Consider the following 22,461-nt stretch of genomic DNA (forward strand, 5'->3'; position numbering starts at 1 on the left):
TGCCAGACATATTCCAACAGGGAACATAGGGAATGCACAGGGGCCACAAAATGGTTACAAAGGAGTTGGACCAGGGTTCCAGAGGGATTACAAAGCAGCAGCAAAGATGTTGCAAAGGTATTACAAAAGTATTGGAAAAATGCTCCAAAGAGGACACAAAGGTATTACAAAAATATTGGAAAGATGCTCCAAAGGTGCTGCAAATTATTAACACAGAATTCTTGCAAAACCATAGGCCCAGAGGCCATTGATGGGCTTGGGGACTATAGTCCCTTCGTGCCACCACTCATGGGGGCCACTGCAGCTGTGCCAGGCCCTGCAGGAATGGAGGGGCTGTTGGGGTGCTCCAGGGGAGTGCAGCCTTACCCATGGGCATGGAGTGGGTTGTTCACCAGGCAGACAATTTCCTCCACCCTGATCTCACCATTGGGCACAGTGTTACGGTCGTTCTCATAGTAGCTGAGCACACCATCCTGCAGCGTGCACCACCGCCGGCTGAACTCTGCACGGCACAGGAGAGCACTGAGCAGCCTCCCTGAGCTCTGGCCTGCCCCATGCCACCCACCAAACCAGCCTGAGCACTCCAGCAGCACCCACTGGGTGCCCATCTGATGTGACCACCCATCAAACCAGGCTACCAGTTGATAGATGCAACACCGGAGAGAACAGGGGAGGGTGCAATTTCCCCTCTCAAGGAAACTGAATCTCCCTGCTCCCTTTTCCCTGTCTCACATATGTACCTTCTAGGCCCTTCCGCTCACTGATGGGCTTGACCATGGAGGGGGTCTTGTAGAGGAAGCCATTGTGGGTAATGGAGGGCAGGTGCACAGAGTAGGGCTTCTCCTCACTGCACACCATCTCCAGGCGTGGCGGCTCTGCAAGCAGGGAGATCAGTCTGTCATGGGGAGCTGCCCTCCTCTCCAGCCCCACAAGGCAGCCCCCACCCATCTCAGCACAAGGAGCATCTCACAGGCTGCACCCCAAGCTGCCACCACAGTACTGGGGTACAAGGAACAGTGCTGGTATCCAAATCCAGAGCTGCCTGGGAGTCATCCCACATCCTGAGTCTTTCCCAAAGCCCTTCCCTAAGCACTGAGCTGCGACTGGGTGGGAACAATGCGGGGAGGTGGGGCCCAGGCTCCCCCGCCACTGAGGTCCCTCGCAGGCTGTTCCAGGACCCTGCTGCTCTGCAGGAGGTGCAGGGCAGAGTATCACAGTCCTGCAGCTGAAATAACAGCCCAGGGCTCTGTCACTGCCTCATCATCTGATCACAGTCATGTCCCCAGCCCCGATTTCCCTACCTTGCCAGTAAGATGCAACCCCCACTTCCTCCAAGCTGAAGCAGAGATAGAATGCAGGTACACTCCTAAATCACACGCAGCTCAGAGTGTAGGGTGCCTGGAGCTCCAGAGATGGGGAATCCAGGATGAGGCAGATCCTTGCTCTCCCAGTCCCAGCAGTATGACCCCAAGCTTTGGATTTCTCTGGCTCACTGGGGTGGCCTGGGAGGCCTCACAGGCACCTTTATAGTGCTGACACATCAGGAAGAGCTGGGCCAGCCCCAGACCTGGGCAAATTCCAACTTCTGCAGGACAGACTTGACTGTCGAGGCGAGGAGGGAGGTAACAGCTCTGGTAGGTCCTGGCCAGTCCCCCACACCTCTGTTCCACCTGCCCAAGTGCTCCTGCCCACCCGCCCAAGGCCTGTATTAGGGTGCAGATCCCATGGGAGCTGCTGTTCAGGGGCAGGCATGCACATCCAGCAGAATGGGCCTAGCCATTAGGAGGGTCAGCCCTCCTGCCCCAGGGACATACTGGAGGTGGGGACTGTCCATCTGACAGATGAATGTCCCTTGAAGCTGCCTGGAATGCCCACAGCATGCCAGGATGGTGTGGGAATACTCTCTCCTGTCCCTTCTGGTGTGTGCAACAGCAGCCTGCACCCCCAGCTGGGCTCCAGACCTGTGTTCCCAAGCTGGGATTGAGCCCCTAGGGGCACAGGCATTCCCCAAAGCCTCTCATGGGATACACAGACCCTCGACAGTGCCAGCAGATGGAGAGCTTCCTACCAGGAAGCTGCTGGGCAGGACACAGAGCTGGGACCAGCTCCAAGCATAGCTGTGTCCCCCAGAACACCCCAGCAGCAACTCCAGGAATGTTGTCAGTGGGTGTGAGCCCATGGAGGAGCTTCAAGGGGGTCAGCCCTTACCTGAGGTTTTGTTGTGGAGCAGGAACTCCATCTGCAGCCGCTGCCCACTTCTCTCAGCCAGGGCCAGGGGCGTTGGGCACTGGGGGTCCCCGGTGTCACAGGTCACCGATGCCCCACAGAAGAGCAGAGCCTGCGTCTCTGCCAGGTCACTGGTGGTGACGGCCACACACAGAGCCTGCAGCAGAGCGGGAGACCAGCGGTGAAGCTGAAGGCGAGGAGGAGGAGACCCCCAGCAAAAGGAGCCGGGTGAGTGCAGTGAGCTGCCGGCCTCCCGGCCGCCTCCCGGCCGCCTGGTCAGAACAAAGGAGCCTCAAACTGGGAGAAAAAGTTTGGAGCCGGCAGCGAATCCCTCCCTTAAGGAGCCAGAGTGAAGTCATACGGCAGCAGGGCGGGCCGGCCGAGCCAGAGGAGGAAAACAAACAAGCCCACATGCGAATTCCCCTGGCTGCCTGGGCCCCCCATGTACCCCCACCGCTTGTGCAAACATTGGAGAAGCCATGGCAGGGGCAAAGCCCGCATGGCAGAGCAGAAGGTAAAAGTCAGCAGCCAGAGTGCCAGGGTGGCATTCCTTGTGTGGTATTCCCTGTGTGACTCTAGTCTGGCACCCCGCCAGCAGCCAGCACAGGGAATAGGTGCCTTGGCTGGTGAGTATGAGTACTGGCCAGGTAGATTCTTCTGGGGAGAGATGTCAAGGTGCCCCAACTGGAGTGTGCCCCCTGCACCAGCTCCCCTAAGCCCCACCCAGCCCAGTGACCTTGCCAAAACAATTTCCAAGCCAGGGAGAGGTAAACTCTCAGGCTGCCTGGCTGCGGTAGGGAGATGCCATGTTGGACAAAGCTCTCCAGCCTAGGCATGAAGCTGGTTACATACCATGGCACAGATGTTACCCTGTCCCCACAGTTGGCTCATCCCTCCTGGAGACCTCAGGCTTTAGCTTGGGGTGCACAGTGAGGACACAGGGTGTGCAATGGGGGCAAGGGGGATACAGGCAGGGAGGGATGGTAGACAATCTACTTGGACACAGACTTCACACCCAAAAGAGCCTCAGGATCTCAGCTCAGCACCATCTTCCACCCAGACAGAACCCCCAGCAGTTGCCCGTCCCTGGGGACCACTGACCCTGTCAAGCTCCTCCTGGTTGCCGAAGAGCGGGTGGTAGTGGCGGTACTTGCCCTCCCGGTACTTGGCGATGAGGAAACGCCTCCTCTCCTGGCTGCTGCTGGTGGGGCTGATGGCCTCACTGGGAGGCACATTTGCAGCCCAAAACTGGTTGGCCGTCACATTGCCAAACTGCTGGAAGAGCTGTGGGGACAAGGAGACATCAATGTGACAATACTATTGGGGAGGCTTTGTGGGGCAGGGTGCTGCCCCGGAGGAACAGTGGGGTGCAGGAAGAGCATGGGTGGTGCAGGAGAGTGTGGGTGGGCAGGGTGCAGGTGCACCGACCCACAGCAGGCACGCAGCCCCTATAGCCGCCAACTCCCCTTCCTGCCCTGGAAAAACACATCTGGAAAGCAGCGCCCAGCTGAGAGAGGTGGGGTGGTGCTCGGTATCCACGGGCACAGATTCAAAGCGCTTTTGGTGGCCCTTTGCCACCCCGCTAGCCACAGCTGAGCGATGCCATTAAGAGGTTTACCAGGGAGACCCACATCGCCCCAACACTGGAGACTGCCAGCACCCCGCAGCTCTCAGGGGCGGAATGGGTGCATGCCGGAGCCGAGGAGGGGCGGTGCGAGCTGGGCTCTGGGGATGCTGTGGTGGTTTCGGGCAGCGTTCCCAGAGAGGGGAGGGCAAAGGGAGCAGCAGCTGGAAGCGTTTGGGAGCTCGGGGAGCAGGCAGCGCTGGAGGCGGGGGCTGCGCGGGTGGGACGCCGAGCAGGAATGCGGGATCCGAGCAGGATGGATGGGAAGGAAGAACGGAACCAGCCGGCGGGAAATGGCTGCCAGGTTAGGTCTGGAAACGAATCCCAGCTCCCCCCGCCCACTCATTCCCGGCGCTGGCTGCGCCGACACATTTTTGCAGGCTGCTCTGCCCTTGGCCCCGCTCCAGCCCCACAGCACGGCCCCACAGCCATGGCCCCACTCAGAGACACCGTCTGTCTGGGGCACATCCAGAGCCGCTTGTCCTCGCTGGCATGCTGAACTGGCTGCCAGGGGTCCACAGGGACAGAAAGAAAGGCTGATGGGGGTCGCCTCACCATGGTGTCCCCGCAAGGGGGTGGAATCAGCCTGGAAGAGCCCTGCCGGGCTTCAGCACACCCAGCCCACAGCCAGCAGCTCCATAATGCACAGGGAACAGGATGTCACCCCCCAAAATGGCTTTTTGGGACTGGTCTGTGTCACTACCTCGATCAGCTCTTCAGTCCACACCTTCCTGTCCATCTTCAGGCTCCGGACTTTGGTGATGCCAGGGCCCAATCCCCGGTGTTCCCCTGCCAGTGAGATGAGCCATTAGGGACCCATTTTGGGGTGGGTCCCCAGGGATCCCCATTTGTGCCCCTCTGGATGTGGGTACCTGCACATCTCTTGCAGATGACAACACAGAGGTTGATGGAGGCCCAGTCGGGTTTGGGGGAGCCGCAGTCGGCACAGAAGCGGTTGGACTCCACTGCCCAGATCCTCTTGGCCACCTCCGAGTTGGAGAGTGCCTCAGCGATGGACTGCTGCATGGCCTCCACCCACTCCTCCTTCTCCTGCTCCGAGTCAGCACAAAAGCTGCCAGGAGGGATGGGGGTGAGACGCACCATGGCTTGGGGTGGGGAGCACGCTCAGCACCCCCTCCCCACCCCGGGCTCACCTGAAGATCCTGTATGGTGTGGTGAGGTCAAAGCCCCGGCGATCCACCTCCTTAACGTTCCCCACATTCATCTCAATGTAGGTGATGCCAATCCCCAGCCGATAATCCTGGTGAGGCAGGGCGGGCAAGGGATGAGGGGGGGATGGATGATGGGATCCAGTGCCTGGGAGCTGGGGCAGCTCTGTCCCTTCCCTGCCTAGCTGTCATCCTGGGGGTACCCAGGGCACCACAGACTCTGGAAGCAGCTACAGTGGGTGTGATGCTCCAGGGAGATCCCAAGGCTCAGAGCCAGCAGAGGGAGGGCTCAGAAGGCAGTAACCTGTGGCTTCTATGCTATCCCCATTTGAGGGATGGCAGGGGCCTGGGTGCCCTGGCTCACTGCTGCTCTGCTCAGGCTGGGAGTGCAAAGGGAAGGGGTCACCCTTGAAACAGTATCAGGGTCCTCCACAGTGCTACAGACTCCCCAACAACCCACCTCTGCATTCTTGTAAAGGAACACTTTGTCCCCAACCACCACCACAAAGAGCTTGTGCTTAAAGCCCCGCAGCTCCAGGAAGCCACTCTTATCAGCTGGCTCAGTGGCACTATCGGTGGCTAAGGACATCAGTGTCCCCTCTGGAGCTTTGCTCTTCCTCTCCTCTGCAATCTGCTGCAGGGTCCATATCCACTTGTTGCGGTCTGCTGTGGGGCCAGAGGTGAGACGGGTCAGGATCAGCCTGGGCCCAGGAGCCAATGCAACTCAACCCTTGGGCTGGGAAGGGAGAGCAGCTGGGGAACAGGACCCCTGTCACTCACCATCATTCTCGGCCCGGAACACAAAGTTGCGGTTGTTGGTGACAACCTCAAATTTCTGGTCCCCAATGCTGGAGACGCGGGAGATGGAGGAGACGGGAATGAGCCGCTTGGAGTAGGTATCCTGGGTCGGGGAGTGAGGAGACACACTGCTCATGTCTGTGGCCTCAGGGAAATGGGGCTGTTAGTGCCCCGGGGTCCCAATGCTCCAGCTCCAGTGTCCAGGAAGCTCTGAGCCTTCCACATCTCATCCCCACCACCCAGCCGTGGCTGCTCCCTGGGATGCTGACCCTTGGCACAGCCACTTCTCTGAGTTGGGATGCCCAGAGGGAGCTGGCCCTGCTGGGGCAGCTCCTCTGCCACCTTCTCATCCCAAACCCCCAGATCCATCCTCTCCACCCACCTTTTCACTGTCAAAATAGCGGAGGTAGTCAGCATCAAGTTTCACCCAGCGCTTCTGGTAGATGTAGGACCTGGGAGGGGACCAGAGGGACCCATTGGAGGGGATGCCCTTGAACTCAGGATGATTCTGCTTGCATGTTCACGCCCCAGTTGCCAAAAGCCTGGGGCCACCTCAGCATTGATCCTGCCCTGTGTCCCCAGCCCTCGATGTCCCCAACCCTCCATCATGTGCTGTGTCCCCAGCCCATGGTATCCCCAGCCTTCCATTCTGCCCTGTGTCCCCAACCCTTGATCTGGTGCTATCTTGCACAGGGATAAGAGGCCTGTCCCAGCCAGCCCCTGAAGTCCCCAGCCCTTGATCCTGTGCCCTCTCCCTGTGCCCTCATGTTGCTGGTGAGGATAGCAATGGGGACTTCATGCTTTCCTCTAGGCACCAATTAAAACATGGAGCTGAGAACAAGGGCTGCCCCTAACAGCCAGGCAGGATTCAGTCCAGGAGACACATTCCAGGAGGGGTCAGTGACACCAGAGCAGAGGGAGAAGCCCTCTGCTTCAGTATCAGGATGGGGATACAGATGAGAGGCAGGACCCTCTGGGGGCTGGAAGAGAGCCCACCAGAGACCCCTTTGCCCTGCCCAGCTGAGGATGCAGACCAACCACACACCACAGGGAAAGGCAGGACACTTTTCAACCCATCCCTTTAGCATTAGAGCTGCAGGAGGAGCCAAGCCCTTTCTAATACAGCAAGCCCTGGCATGCAGCTCCCCCTGCCAGCACTGATCCCCCAGGTCAGTGGGGCTGAACCCCCAGTGCTGAAGGGGCTGGGGGCTGGTGTGGTGGCACAGTTGCTCAAAGGCTTGTTTACTCAGGAAAGGTTTGTTGGAGTAGCTTCCCAGGGACCTTCCAGCTGCTCTCACTTCCCCACAGCACGGCTGTTCTCTTGAAAATAGCTGAGCTTCCTCCTCACTGGAACTGCTGCCTCGGGGCTTCCTCTGAGCCCAGATTAAGAAGCCCCCAAACATCTGTCACATCTCCTGCTTGATTGTTGCCTCCCAGCTAGTGCAGGGGCTCTTTGAGTGGGCTCCCTGTGCACACTGTGCTGGTTCAGTGGACTCCCTGGGGGATCACTGGCCTCCCCATGACTCCCTGGCTCGCTCACCCTGGAGCACCCAGACACAAGCCCAGCACTTCCCCTGTTTTACTGCTGCATCACTCTGATTTTCCACCATGAGCCCAAGATTTGGGGCTAACATCCCATGCAACAGGGTCTATCACCACCTGCTCCTGCAGCAAACCCAGCAATCCCAAATGCACAGCTAAGCCCAAACACCCCAGCTCATCCCTGACAGTTTCTCTTGTAGTCACTGCTATTCCAGGACTCCCCCAGAGGAAAAGCAGCTCTTTTCCCAGTGATGCAGGGTCAGAGAGGAAGCTCAAGCTGGAGCCTCCCCTTCTCAGCAAACTCAGTACAATAACTGGTGGCACCTGCTCTGAGAAAGACTCTTTCACAAAAAATGGGTGTTTCTAACATAAATCACAGGCTAGAACAGAGTAGAAGGAACCCCTAGCAATGGATTTTCACCAAAGCAAAAGTACACCCCCACAAGCAGGAATTACAGGTGAGAAAAGGAGGGGACAATCACCCTTCCATGTCACACAAGGACCTCCAGTACATCACTCACCCCTGTGGTGGGTTCTTGTCCAGCCACCCTGCTCTGATGGTGGGTGACAGCGAGGCGGTGGCACTGGTGTCCTCCATGCTGTCACTGAGCGTGTCGGAGCTGCTGCCGCGGAAGGCGTCGGGTGCAGGCGGGTGCAGGCTGGGGTCCCTGTCACTGCAGCTGCTGCCACCACTGGGGATGAGGAGCCGAGGGAGGGGGTTAAGAGCTGGCAGGTCCCGGGAGGGGCTGAGGCTCCCCGGCACGCTTCAGCCTCCCTGTGACCTTCCCTGAGGCACAGGCAATGCAGGCCAGCCGTATGCAAGCGGGGACACTGGGGACAGTCCCCTCAGTGGGATCCCGGCATTCCCCAGTCCCAGGGACAGCCCAGGCCTGAGTCCCAGCTCTGGGAGGGGGGACAGGGGCACCCCCAAGACTGTAGCCCCAACCCAGTGACACACAGAGCTGCTGTCTGTTCACACTCACAGGTCCTGCATGTGCCCACATGCGTGCCCGCTGTGGAGCTGTGCATACACAAGAAGCCCTGACCTGTGCACTCACCTGCCCTGCCATGCACAAGAGCTCTCTGCCTCTGCTCACACCCCCCACAGAAACAAAAACACCCCCTGGTACACACACACATGTCCCTTGCCTATACACACACACATCCCCTGCACACAGCAAAGCAGCCAGGCTCGTACTTGGCAGGGGGGGCACTGGGGTGCTCCTCGCCGAACTCATCTTCACTGAAGAGGCTGTTGAAATGCAGGGACCGTGGTCTCCTCATCCTAGGCTCGGCATCCTCCTGCAGAGACACACACGGGTGACACGTGGGCTCTCCTTGGTGCCCCCACTGCACCGTGAGGGTGCAGGGTGGATGGAAGGAGAGGGGGCACGATGCCATGTCACCAGCCCATCCCCAGCTCAACAGCTGCCCACAGTGCCTGGGTGCCAGCGAGAGGCATGCTGAAGCTCACAGTGAGAGGGCAGTGCAGTCAAGGGAGGAGCTGAACACCAGGATGGTTATTTATAACAGCTAAAAATGTTGGAGTTTCATGAGAAATCTGGCTTGGCCCTGGTGTTCCCAAGCAATGGCAGATGGGAGCTTCAAGTGCTCAGGGGGCTCTGCAGCTTCCAGGACTCCTCAAATCCATCCGTTCTCACACCAGAGAGTGAGGGAGGCAAATGGAAATTCACAATCCAGGGATTACATTCAAGATGCAGTGCTGGAGATGTCTACTAGCACACACTCTGGGCATGTGAGTGTGGCAGGGTGCTGCACAGCTGTGGGTGCTCCCCACAGGACCCAGTGAATGCTTCCTGGGAACACTGGGGTGAGACCTGGAGGGTGCTTCCCACGGACCCTCGAGTTCCAGCACCACTGAAAGACCTGATAGATACTTCCCAAGGACACTGAAGAACCCAGTTCCAGTTCTAGGGTTTCAACCCCCATGGGAGACCCAAGGGGTACTCGCTAGGGACCTATGGGAGATCCAATGGGTGCTCAGTGAGACAGAACCCCCTCTCTGGCCACTGCCAACATGCTCCTCCAGCCCTAATCAGTATCTCTGGAGCACCCCAAGGCTGGTACCTGTCCTTAGGGCCAGTCACCCTGCTAGCTCCTGCCCACCTCCAGCCCCATGGTGGGACCAACCTTGGCCATCTCCCCCGTTGGTCTGGCTAGTTCCTCCTCCCACGCCGAGTCCTCGTAGTCTGAGTCATCTGACAAAGGAGAGGGAAGATGCTGGGAATCAGCTGGTTTGGAGCAAGGGATCCAAATTCCCTCTGCTACCCTGGAGCCCATGGGGAGGATGATGCAGGCATGGCTGGCTTCCCCTTGCTTTGCCCTTGGCAAACAAACACCCCATCCCTGTGACAACAAGGGTTTTATCAAAGAGTTGGAGAAACTGCTGGGAGAGGTCAAAGTCCCACTAGTGGCACCTCCCAGCACTGTCACAACATTCCTGGCCTCACCAGAAGGGGACTTGGTGACACCAGCCCCAGCACCATGGCCTGTCCAGGTTCTCATGTCTCTGCCTGGAAGCTCCTGCTGCTGGGGGTTCCCAGGGGCTTTTTCCACAGCTTCTTTTCCAGGGTGGATTCCCTTCCCTCCTCTCCCATTCAGCTCCCAAGCTTGTGCACCATGGAAATGAGATCCCAGAGATGATGGGAGCAAGAGATAGCTCCTTCTCACCCAGCACCCACATCAGCAGGAATCCTGGTCAGGATTGCAACCCCATAGTGAACAAGTGGCCCCAGACAGCCTAGCCCTGTCAGACACCCACTTCCAAACCCCACTGAGAATCTGGAGCAGATTCCTCCCAAAACCCCAGCCCAAATTATGGTGTTTGGGCCCTGGCAGCAGGCAAGGATGCTCCCAGGCTGCAGGGGATTGAGGGGTGCAGGTAGATGCTCACCTTGGCACCACAGAAACCCCCTGAAGACTCTACATCCCAAACCCCCTGTAGCCCCCAACAGACAGATAAGCTCCCTGTCCATGGCTTCTCCCAGCTTCTGAAACACACCCCAGCTCCCAGTTAAGCTTCCTGAAGGGCTGCTGGCCTTGAGAGGCACCCAGCATCCCATACAATTCAGCCCTTCTTCTTTCTTCCAGCAGAGCTATTCCAGCTGAAGTAGAGTCCAACCAAGGCCGCACCCTGAGACCAAACCTTCACCCTCCATGGGGGTCCCCAGCTCAGCATTGCTCCTTGCAGTGGGCTGAGCCCCAGGGACACCCTGAGAAAGGGGCTGGGGGATGCAAAGGCACAGTCCTGGGACCCCAGACATCTGCATTTCACCCTCCTGATAGGTTCACTTTTCCTCTGTGAGTGTGTGTGGATGCTTCCAGCACCTACAGAAACCTTTGTTCAGCCCTAGGAGAGGCTGCACCTAAACCCCCAGCCCACATCTTCCATCACCTGAAACTCCCAACCCAGGTCTTACACCCCTTCCCTGAAGCCCCCAGCTCAGACTTCACACACCCTAAATCCCCTAGCCCAAGTCTTGCACTCCTGACACCCCCAGCCCAGAAGGCAAGAAAGGGGATAGAGAAGAAAGAGACAGTAGCAAGGACAGAGGAACAAACTGACAAGGAGGAAGGCACAGCACCCATGGGATGGAATAGATGCTGATGGATTGGCAGCCAGATATCCCAAGAAAAGATCTGTGACAGGGAAAAGCTGGAGGGGCCTCCTTGTACTCACCAAACTCTGGCACGAAGGGAAGGGTGGCCTTGGAGGGCAGCGCTGGCGGCGTTGGGGCCGGCACCTTCGTGCGAGGCAGGGAGCACAGGGTGACACCGGGTGCCCTTTCAGTGATGGGGACCTCCTCTTTGGCAGGGGTGCTGTGGAAGAGAGGAGCAAGCTTATGCCAGCCCTGCCTCACAGAGGAACCCCCAAAAGGACCAAACCCCAGCAGATCCAAACCCACAAACCAATCCTGAAGACCCTATGGCAAAGCCTTTCCTGTGCTTGGGCTATATGATTACTTTTCTAGCCCAGAAATGTTTTCCAGGCCTCCAACCTCACTCCCCCGTGTGTCCTCCACAGCTCAGGATGCTTATCTGACTCTGGGACACCCCAAGCCACCCACAGCCTTGAAGCCACATCCCAGAGCAGGTTGTTTTCTTTCCTCCAGTCTAAACAATGGCAGAGCTGCTTCCTCATCTGGTTTGCAGGTGGCCACAGGGTTCCTTGAGCAGGATAGGGCTCCTAGGGATGCTCTGTGCCACCAGCTTCCTTATGATAGGATGGACACTGGAGATCCAAGGGTGGCTGCTATGGCAGCAAGAAATCCTGGAGATGGAGCTTCTCCTTGCTCAGTGAGCCATGCCCACAGCCCCAAAACCTTGACCAGTGGGGAAAGGGCCCATGGGGACTGTCCTCCTCTCCACAAGCAGCTCCTCCCTGCCCTCCTCCCTGAGCAGCTGGGCTCAGCCATTCCTGCCTCTTGCCTCCTGCCTTCCTGAGACTCAAAGGTGACAGGCAATCAATAGAAACCTCTGGGGTAATGATGTTTCCAAGGCCAGGAAATTAAGCAGTTTGTCCAGGGTATAAAAATACAAAGTATCTTTGGAGCATCCCTGAATCCAGGGAGAGGGCAGAGGCAGTGGACAGAATTTCATCCCCAAGCCCCAGGTAGGTGAGCCCCAGGGCACCTGTATGCTGGCACCATCCCCATCCTTGCCCCAGCTACCTCCCACTGCAGCCACAAGAAGGAACAGCTGGTTAGATTGGATATTGGGAAGTTCTTCCCTCTGTGGGTGGTGAGGCCCTGGCATAGGTTGCCCAGAGAATCTGTGACTGCCACATGCCTGCAAATGTTCAAGGCCAGGTTGGACGGGGGGCTTGGAGCAACCTGGTCTAGTGGAAGATATTCCTGCCCATGGCAGGGGGTGGAACTAAATGAGCTTTAAGGTCCCATCCAACCCAAACCATTCTGTGATCCCATGATTCCATGGCCAAGGATGCCCTCAGCACCCCATGGTTTTTGGGGATGTGCCTCCCAGCATCATGGCTCGTGCACAAGAGCTTTCCCTTAGCTTGGGGTGAGCTGGAGAAGAAACTTCTCTCTGGCTGGAGCAGGAAGCAGGGGAGAATGGGAGGGCTGGCTCTCCCTGGGTCAGCCTGACCTCATTTCTCAGCAGCTATTTCCATGGGAACCAGCCACAACCATCCATACATTAGGGAATGCTGGCAGGGAAGGAGGGGAGTATGGGCAGGGGAGTGTGGGTAGTGGAGCAGCACTGCTCCCAACACCACCAGGCAGGAGCTGCTGCAGCACCCAGGTGTGCAGAGACCCAGAGACACAGAGGTGATACTGCAGAAGCCACAGAGCCTTCAGCAAGAGCCTGGCTGGAGTCTGCATCTATGCAGCCACCCAGGATGGTGTTTGCCCCCTGGGGTGTAGTTGGGGGGCACAAGCTCCATGGCCAGCAGTGAGATGACAAGCCTCAGGCCAGGACAACCCCCTTCTCCTGGATGGGAACTTCTCAGGAGGGTTTCTGGCTCAGCCTCAGTCCTGTCCAGTCCCTAACCCCACCATCCCAGGGACCGGCAGGATGAGCACCCACAGAACTCAGGCACAAATAACACCCCAGTTCCCCAAAACACCCTCTCCACTGCTCTCCTGCTGCTGTAGCATCTCTGGGCTTCATGTCCCTCCATGGGTCCATGGGATAGAGTGGGTGCCCCTGCACCCCATGCAGCCATGCCCAAAGGATGCCAGTCCTGCTTCAGGCAGAGTCGGGCTGGTGCCACCTCTGCCATTAGAAAAGTGGCAAACCAGTGTCTCATGTGCTATTTCTTATCTGAGCAGCACCTTATCTGCTGTCCTTTATCTAAGACCGCCTCTCTTCTAAGGGGAGGAGAGAGAGCTGCTCTCCCACAAGCACCACCCCAAAGCCAAACCTCTGCCCAGGCCACTACCCCTGCCCAGTTCACCCAGCCCTCTCAGAAGGAGTCTTCTGTCATCACTTCCTTAGACATCACTTTCTGCAACCCCCCTCGCCCCAGCTGCTTGGGGGGGCTGCTATAATCCCTAGACCATCCCCTGGGCATGGAGAGGGGGTGCCCCCTTCACTGACAGCTCATCCCACAATCAGGGTGCAGATGTGAGCACCCACTGCTCATGGGACCCTCTGTGGTGTGTCTAGGTCTGAGCCATCAGTGGCCAAAACTGGGGGGCTCCCAGCCCCACTGCTGGCACTGGGAGGGTGCCGAGTCTGGAACTGGTGAGAGAGAGCTCCCAATGTTGCACCCGTGGGAGGCAGTATCTCAGACATCCCAGCAGGGCTGGGATCCTATCACCTCCCAGCACAGGAGTGCTTGGGGTGCACAGGGATGGGGGGATGGTGAGAACCCGGAGGTGAACATGGTCTGGAGGAAACCACAATATGGCTCTTCAAGCAGCTAGGAGGAAGCGCCAGGGACCACGGCAGCACAGCAGGAAGTGAGGGGAGATGGTGGGTGCTGTCACCCCAGAAATGCCCACATCACTTGCTCTGCTCCCAGGCTGTCTACACACACAGGGGTGCTCCAGCTCTTCCTCAGCCCTCATTCCCGGAGGTCCCTTCCCTGTGGGCACTCCCACCTCCACCAGAGGTTATGGTGGGGTCTCATTCTCACCCAGAGACAGGGATAGATCAATGCAGCTGCCTCACAGCTGCTGGCAAAGAGCCACAGCCCCAGCCTGGATGTGGGCAAGTACCATCCAGACCTGGGCAAACATCACCCTGATGTGGGCATCAACTCAGCATGGGCAAGGATCATCCAGACTTGATCATCAGTCCCAACATGGGCAAGCATCCCCCACTGTTGTTGGTCCTTGGGCAGCCCAGCAGTATTCCCCCTAGTCCCAGGCCTTTCATGTTCACTGGCTGCAGGCACCCAGGTAGGGGGCAGGAGATGAATTTGGGGCCAACAGCAGCACCCTAGGGCTGTGGAGCTCCCTCTGACCCAACACAGGGCACTTTAGCCAGTCACCCATCACTCCTGGGAGCCCCAGTGTGGGTAACTTCCCAAGCTCCCAGCAAATGCTGCCCCACACATAGAGCTGGGACCCAACACCCATCACAGGGTGACTCCTACCCTCACCCTCCTGAATGCACCCCTTGTCCATGCCAGCTATCCTGCACCACGGCATCTCCTCCACCCACGGGCATGGCCAGGCATCAGCACTGGCCAAAGAGTCATAGAACCATGAAATGGTTTGGTTGGGAAAGGACTTTAAAGCTTATCTTGGGGGAGAAAACCTACAACCCCAAGTAACTTCAAGCCCAGGTAACTTCAAGCCCATCCAACCTGGCTTTGAAGACTTCCAGAGATGGGGCAGTCACAGCCTATCTGGGCAGCCTGTGCCAGGGCCTCGCCACCCTCAGGGGTAAGAATTTCTTAGGAAATGACAGCTCTTTATTTTTAAAATGTTCTCAAATCAAGAACTCACCTATAGCAAATATATTTCTGGTTGTACAATTAAAGCGATTTTTGAAATCAGAGTTTTGGGGTTCAACTAGTTAGTTCTGAACTCCCCAATACATCCATATAATACACATATAACATTTATATAAATGCACAGACATAAACCTGCATGTACATTCACTACATCATCAAGATCTATGTGAGAAATACATACACACACATACACATACACCACTACAGCATCAAGATCTCTGTGAGAAATACATACACACACACATACACCACTACAGCATCAAGATCTATGTGAGAAATACATATACACACACATACACATACACCCCTACAGCATCAAGATCTATGGAGAAATACATATACACACACATACACCCATACACATTCCCTTCTGTCGCTACCAAGCACCAATACATGTGTAATCTATATGTCACGAGTGCATCATGGCACACCAGGTGCCAGAGACCTATGGCCACCCTCCCGTCCTACACTGGCACAGCCCCCAGGGTTCTGCCACGGTGACCCCAGGGTCCCCCAAGCCACTGGAGCACTCTTGTGTCCTGGTGAGGCCATAAGCCAATCCTTTCCTGAGTCCTATGCAGCTTCCAAGGGACCCTCACACATCCCCAGATGCCCCGGGGCAGCTCCAGAGGGGAATCCCAGCCCCCGAGCACAAGTGGACAGCCTTCGGGGTGCCGTGCCAAGCTGGGCAGCGCCTGTCCCCGGGGACAGCAGAACAGAGGGAACAACACTGCCTGGGGGCACACAGCACACAGGCCAGGGCAGGAAGCAGCCGCTGGAGCCGACAGAGCGAAACTCGCACCCGGCAGCGCCGGCAGCGCTCGATCCCAACCCCAAAACCCCTCCGCCCGCCGCCTGCTGCGGTGCGGCACGCCCGGCGCTGTGCCAGCCGTGCCCTCCTACCTGGGCAGGTGACAGGAACCGAGCGGCACCGAGCGGCACCGAGCAGGGCTGGGGGAGGCGGCGGGGAGCGCAGCTTCTCACCCCGGCACTTCCTGCGCTGCAGCAAAACTTCCTGAGCTGGCCGGAGCGGCGGCATGTCCGGCACCAAATCCTCAGTGTGGCTAGTAGGAACCCACGCACGGCCAGTGCCAGGACTCGGGCATGGCTGGCACCAAACACTCCGCACGGACGGCACAAAACCCACGGCACAGCTGGCACCAAACCGACGGCACGTCCAGCACAAAACCAGCACAGCTTGCACCAGAGTGGCAGCCTCATCGTGCCCAGGTAGCCTCCTGGAGAGCGGCTCCAGGAGGGTTTGGGTGACTATCGCGGTGGGAACAGTTCCTGGGGTGCCAGGATGGACGCTGTTGATCTGGAGGTGCTGCCCATCCCATGGCATGCCAGCCCCCCATATCAGCTGCCTGAGCCCCCTCCCCAGCTCAGCATCCCAGCCCACTCCCTGCACGAGCAGAGGGATCACCTCCACCCACCTTACCACAAAAAAAACACTGGGACACAGGGATGGGAAGCTGGAGGGGGAGCCCAGCCACGCATTCTCATCCTGACTACACACAGGGTCCTATAAAGCACCATCAATCAGGACAAACCCAGCCACACTCCCAGGACCCCCTTAGGGGACCAGCTAGACACCCCAGCTCCAGGAATATATCCTTTAGGGTCGGTGGGGAGATTGCAGGGGAGGACTCCTGGGGCAGGGGGGCCATACACGTTCGCTGACATTCCTCCATCCCACCCCAGGAGGGTGCTGGCACCCAGGAGCTGCCAAACTGCCCTGCCAGTCCTCACTCCACATCTGTCCGTGCTCTGTAGGATTTGGGAGTGCACTGAGGGGTTGGGACAGCAAAGAGGGGGCTGCCAGCACTGCTGTCCCAAAATTCCAGCTGTCATCTGGCCACAGCAGCTGGCAGCAGCTTTGCCCCATGCTCCCTGTGCGCTGCAGTTCACTGTCTTGCTCCCACTGGTGCCAAGAGTTCCACAGGCTTCAGCACTGCCTACATTACAGGTGGGGGTAAGGCAGGGCTCTACACCCATGCCAGGCTGGGGTGATCTGGGTGACTGGGATGATCAGGGTGGATACATCCAGCCACAGACAAAATAAATATCTCAGCACCACACTCCCCTCTCCCCCCTCAGCCATGCTGATAGCCTGAGGAAACGTGCTGTGGCCTTGGGCAGGAGTACCCCCAGGGGTTGTGCTGGGGCTGGAGGGTGGGTTAGTACCCTCATCGGATGTCCTGGGGCTGGGGGTACTCCCAGGAGATGTGCTAAGGTCTGGAGAGGGCATAGGTACCCCCTGGCAACCCATGTCATGACCAGGGGGTCCCACCCACATCACAGTAACCCCCCACACAGACCCTGCTGCCTTGGAGCATCCCCAAGCCCACGCCCCTGCCACCCCCTTACCTCCTCTGGGACACAGCCCTTGGGGGGAGCTCGGGGGGGCGGTCAGGCAGTGGGGGACCCTTCAGGCTCTGGCACTTGGTTTCCAGTTGGTGTCGCTTGGCTGGCAGCGGTGGCAATGGGGGTCTCACCCTGCTGTCAGCAGGGGGCTTCTCCCCAAGCGCTGGTGGAGAGGGGTCCTCCAGGGCTGGGAGATGGCTGCAGGCTGCAGGGGGGGGCTCGGGGCTGCCCCCCGATGGTGATGGTGAGAATTTGAGGGGGGGACGGCAGCCCACCCTGGGTGGGATGGGTGGGGGCAGCTGGGGGAAGCTTGCAGCCCGCTCTGGCTCCAGCAGCGGGGTCCCACCGGGCACTGGCGGGCACCGGGGCTCCGGCTGCTCCGGCCCTGTCGCAGAGCTCAGGCGGAAGATGTGGCGTTTCATGGGGACAGGTTTGCTGGCAGGGGGCTGGTGAGTCCCAAGGGGCAGTGGAGCCTCAGCAAAGGCTTTCTGCAGCCCCAGGAGGATGCGGCGGCGGTGGCCGGGCAGCAGCACCCCGAGGCGGGTGAGCCCCTCGTCCGTCAGAGCCCGGCAGTCCCACACTGACCACAGCTCACTTTGCTGGAAGTTCTCCACATACTGGTCGAGGTGGAGGGCAGACAGCCAGGCGGCCACCGGCAGAGATCCCTCCTCCTCCATGGCAGGGGGCTGGCCACAGAAACCTGCACCACTCAGTGCATCTTCCGTTGCCAGCAAGGCTCAGGATGACATCAGGACCTGGAAATGGAGACAACAGGATCAGGATCAGTCCCAAGACAGAAACCAAGTGAAACCTAGAGTCCCAAAACCAACATTCCCAGTGAAGCAACCTGGTTTTCCTATGGCCTCCAACCATGCTGTGTCCCCAGGATCACCCAGTCCTGAACTATGTGTGTGGAAATGCTGGAGGGTCCCAGTTTAGGGATTGAAATATAGATGCCATTGCTTTAGAGTGAAGGAATCATGAGGTCCCAGCATGGTCCCAGGGGATGACATTTGGGCTGTGGGACAGAGCAGTGGAGGATTATCCACGTGGTAGATAATCAGAGAATACACCTGAATATGCCTGATTCAAGGGCAGGGGAGCTGCTGGCTGCACCTCAGGGCTGTCACCCTCCAGGATGCAGGTCCCCTGGTTTACAGCAGTAAGCCAGGATGGAGTGCCATGGACAGTTGGATCCAGCAGGCTGTCCCCTCTCCTGGGCTGTCCCCATCACAGCCAGTGGCAGGGTGCTGCTGCTGGAGGCCTCATCCCAAACTGCATGAAACCTCTCCTCACAGACCATACGCCCACTATAGCATTGCTCCCAGCTCCAGAGCCCTGTCTGTCCTTGGCATTGCTCTAGCATGGCACCCTGGAGTGCTGGCAGAGCACCTTGGTGCACACACCTAGCAGAGTGCCCTTGTGGCATCCAGAGCTTGGGACATGGGGGCTCACTTGGTATCCCAGGTCCCGGAGCAGAACACCCATCCCACACCATAGCTGTTGGCAGGGCAAATCCCTGTTATCCCAACAAGCAGCAGATGGGATACCCTGCCCTTCCCACCCACCAGCATCATGGTCTCAGCAGGCTCCAGGCAGGAGGCAGATCCCGTCATGCCAGCACACACAGCACTGTTAGTGACTTCGGCACCATCTTATTTTGGGTTTGCTAGAGGTTTTTTTAGACCTGCTAAGAAGGAGCTTGAGGATTTCCTGGAGCTGTAAATAGGCCAGTCTGATCTGCAGTCAGAGTCACGTTTTCTGTGTGACTCAGGCAGGTCCCAGCCCCCGACAGCACTTGCGGTTTCGGTGCAAAGTGCACAGCTGAGCAAGGCTCATGCTCGGCCCAGCACTAACTGGATACTGCCGAGCCTGAGGCACCCCACAGCCAGTGACCCCTACCCTCGAGACACCAGCATCCCAGTGATGTGCTGGGATGTGGCCACAGTGCCACCTCCCTGGCACTTCCTGGCACAGTTTGGCTTTGCTTCAGGCTCCAAGTGTCCGAGGAAGGAGCAACAGGGACCCAGGGCTGGCTGACCCTTGTGGCTCCTTGCTGGCAGCACCAGAAAAATCAGCAGCACCAGAGAAATCAGCAGCACCCAGGACCTTCCCACTGATCCCAGCATTTCCAACCAGCACCACAAAAATCCCTGAATAAGAATAAAATTCTCTCTCCCACCTCCACACCTAGAAAGCCCTCATCTATTATTGAAAATGGATAAGCGATAGTGCTGGGTGACACTGCTGTCACCAGATCCCAGTGACACCAGCACAGGCAGGCTCAACCCCAGCTGGGCACTGGCTCTGGAGGAGCAGAGGGAAACACAGTGACACCAGTATGGGGCTTCCACAAATGCCCCCTGTCCTGGCTAGAGCCAAGGAATCACCACCAGTGTCACCCATTGACACCAGTGCCAATGTCCCCAGTGCTGTGCCAGGACATTGATGCAGAGTTGGGACAGACCTATCAGGAAGGGACATCTGCACTAACACTCACCACTGGCACTGTCCCAGCACTATCTGGGGTGGCTGAAGGCCCTCCTTGCTGCTCACCGGGAACAGGGATGACAAAAGTCCAGCGAGGGAAGCACAGGGTCCCCAGCGTGCCAGGCTGGCAGCTGGGCCCTCACCAAGTAAATAATTAATCAGGCCTTCGCTAGGTTCCCTCCTTCAGTCATTAATCATTTAACCTCTGTGCTGAACAAGATGAGGATGTTCCAGAAGCGAAACCAACACAGGGAGATGCCGTAACCCAGCTGGCTGCTGGGGATCAGGGGGTAACCCTGGCTGTGGCCCCTGCCAAGCCCAAATCCTCCCAGTGCTGACCCACTGCATTCCTCCCCGGGATTAGGCAACACCACAGGGGCTGTTTTGTAAGAGACTTAAAGGCCGGACAAGTGGCGAGAGGAGGGAATGGTGAGGACTGCCAGCATAAGTCAGGATGCCAAAATACATGAGGACCAGACCCTCAGCCCCATCCCAAACCCACAAAGCCCTCACTCTCCTAGTCCTGCATCTGGGGATATCTGGTGCTGGTCCCTTTTTTCTGGACCAAGGGGCTCAGCAAGCCCCTCTACCCCCAAACTTGGGTGCTGGCTGCTTTTCTGGGGGTTCCTGAAGCTACCCCAGCCCACCTCAGATACCCTCAACTCAACAGAGCGTTTGGGATCCACCTCTTCCCCCAGCAGGGCTGAGCATCCTGGCCCAGGAAGGAGCCCCCTGTGATGCAGGGGTGTGCCCACCCTTCACCCACTGCATCCTACCACTGTTCTCAGGGCTCTTGCCTTCCCAACCCTCAGGTGGGGTACTAATGAGGGCTGGGCTTGTTCGATTAAGGAGCTGTGTATGCCATGGAGGCTGTGGGCTCTGACTGGGAATGACAGGCGAGCCTGCTCCCTTCACTGGCTCCGGCTTCCCCCAGGTAATCAATGTTACCCCTAACGAGGTGCCAGGGATCAGGTGGTGTCACCAGGGCCATCGGTATGTCACTGACAGAGCAGCACTCAGCACACAAGCACCAGGTAATAAAGTGGTGGCCATTCCACAGCTCTTCCCTGCCTGTCCCTTTGATGGCAACCAGGATAGTGGCCAAGAGCCAAGAAAATCCAGCATAGGAGCCCTGCTGGGTGTCTGGCACCCACTCAATCGATCTAGTTCCCACTGCAAGTCCTCCTCCAATGCAGGCAAACCCTGCCTGAACCCCAAGCTCCCCTTCCCCAGGTCTGTGGGCTCATTAATCAAGGAGAGCTAATTACCAGCACAGTGTCCCTTGGCTCAGCAGCAGGAGGTGGCAGGCCTGCCTGTGGTCCAGCTGGCGCGGTGGAGCTTTGCCAAGGGGTCTCTGCCCGGCCGGCACTTCCTCAAACGCCACCTCAGCAATGGGAACTTTCCGGAAAGCCGAGCAGAGCTCTGAGCTGGGATGTGGTGCAATAGCCACCCAGGCCCCGGCAGAGCGTGGGGCCTCAGCACGGTGATGCAGCCACCACAGGCGCCATGCGGGACAGGAGGGCCGGAGCCTGAGGCGGTGTGAGCCCTGGGTGACAGGAGGACGGGGCAGGGCTCTCAGCAGAGAGGAAGGAAGAGCCAGGCAGGGTGAGCTCCGGGAAGGGGGAGCTCACCAGTACTACAGGAACCAGGTACCAAGGATGGGGCATTGAGGGGCAGCAGGACAAGCCGAGCTCTGGCCATTGGACAGAAAGGGACAAGCAGGCAGGTGGCTGCTATGTCCCACCAAGTGTCCCAGGAGCCCTGTGGATTCCAGGGAGGGCAGTATCTGGGAAGCTGTAACCCACCAAGGTTCCTGTGGGTACAGGGGACAAAGCCAAGTGGTAGAAGGACCTGTGGGAACAGGGCTGGCCACCAGAGGGAAGGGGGTTCCTCAGCAGCACTGGGCAACCAGTCTCACACCACAGCGATTTTTACCCTTTCCTGCCTAAATTAAGGAAAGATCCTTAGACAAGGGGCCATGGCCAGCCAGAATGAGGCCAATGTCACCAGTGTCCCTGCTGAATCCAGAGGATGAATGTGATGTCCCCAACAGACTTGCCAGGGCTACTGCAGATTCCCTGCCCAGCTGGGAATTGAAAGCACCACATCTTCACCCTGAAACTGCCCAAGCAGAATCCTCAGCAAGCAGCGAATACCCCAAAGCAAACAAAGGGTCCCAGGACAGCACCCAGCACTCCACAGACCGCTTCCCACCCAAACCCTCCACACTCCACCTCAGTGGGTATCCATCTGCTCAGCAGCATCCAAAGTCTCTCCTGGGAGAGTGAAGCTTTCTCATTTTCAAGATCTTCTCAGCCAAAGAAATTGCAAATGATATTCGCACCCCCCAGGCGCTGTTCATGGATCAAGTTCAGGCTTGCAGAATCACAATCCAGAGGTGGAATTGCTTCTGTGGAGCCTCCTCCCTCTGTCTGCCATGAGTTGCCATTTCCAGGTGGTTCATGTGAAGAAGCCAGAGGGTGCCTGGCCCCCTGCTCGGGGGGCCTGAGGGCTCATACACACACCAGGGTGTGCCTCAACATGGGAACTGCCCCGAGCCACTCTGTGTGCACATAAAGGGTGTGCATGGAGGTGGAAGGCAGGCAGTGATGAGGTGGGTGAGAAGTCAGGGACAAGGGAGCGGGAAAACTAGGGGTTCCTCATTTCCCCAGGATCCCACCTGCATTCCCCTTCCCCCTTGGAAGTAAAACCTGGGAATGTGGAACATGTCCCAGGCTGTGGCACCAACAAATTAGTTTCCTGGCATTCCTTTCCACAGCATTGCTGCCTGCCTCACA

General features: G+C 58.1%; 1 protein-coding gene across 7 annotated transcripts in view; it reads right to left on the reverse strand.

The window, feature by feature from the left end:
• The window catches only part of ARAP1 (ArfGAP with RhoGAP domain, ankyrin repeat and PH domain 1), a 30,511-nt gene extending 9,313 nt beyond the window's left edge, over window positions 1–21,198 (reverse strand). The window contains exons 1-16 of one of the 7 annotated variants that reach the window (XM_056485793.1): window positions 20,932–21,198; window positions 17,177–17,928; window positions 11,060–11,199; window positions 9,511–9,578; window positions 8,558–8,661; window positions 7,881–8,051; window positions 6,200–6,269; window positions 5,800–5,920; window positions 5,480–5,685; window positions 5,005–5,111; window positions 4,723–4,922; window positions 4,554–4,639; window positions 3,328–3,510; window positions 2,209–2,383; window positions 741–875; window positions 367–502 (exon numbers count right to left, since the gene is read on the reverse strand). In XM_056485793.1, coding sequence (XP_056341768.1) covers window positions 367–502; window positions 741–875; window positions 2,209–2,383; window positions 3,328–3,510; window positions 4,554–4,639; window positions 4,723–4,922; window positions 5,005–5,111; window positions 5,480–5,685; window positions 5,800–5,920; window positions 6,200–6,269; window positions 7,881–8,051; window positions 8,558–8,661; window positions 9,511–9,578; window positions 11,060–11,199; window positions 17,177–17,850 — 2,576 coding nt within the window. In that variant the 5' untranslated portion in view covers window positions 17,851–17,928; window positions 20,932–21,198. Of the gene's footprint in view, window positions 1–366; window positions 503–740; window positions 876–2,208; window positions 2,384–3,327; window positions 3,511–4,553; window positions 4,640–4,722; window positions 4,923–5,004; window positions 5,112–5,479; window positions 5,686–5,799; window positions 5,921–6,199; window positions 6,270–7,880; window positions 8,052–8,557; window positions 8,662–9,510; window positions 9,579–11,059; window positions 11,200–15,709; window positions 15,785–17,176; window positions 17,929–18,741; window positions 18,890–19,673; window positions 19,798–20,931 lie in introns of those variants that run through there. The other 6 variants (XM_056485804.1, XM_056485759.1, XM_056485782.1 and 3 more) reach the window with 6 other exon arrangements.
• Window positions 21,199–22,461: the final 1,263 nt, after the last annotated feature.

This window comes from Oenanthe melanoleuca, chromosome 1 (assembly GCF_029582105.1).
Source record: "Oenanthe melanoleuca isolate GR-GAL-2019-014 chromosome 1, OMel1.0, whole genome shotgun sequence".
Lineage (NCBI taxonomy): Eukaryota > Metazoa > Chordata > Aves > Passeriformes > Muscicapidae > Oenanthe > Oenanthe melanoleuca.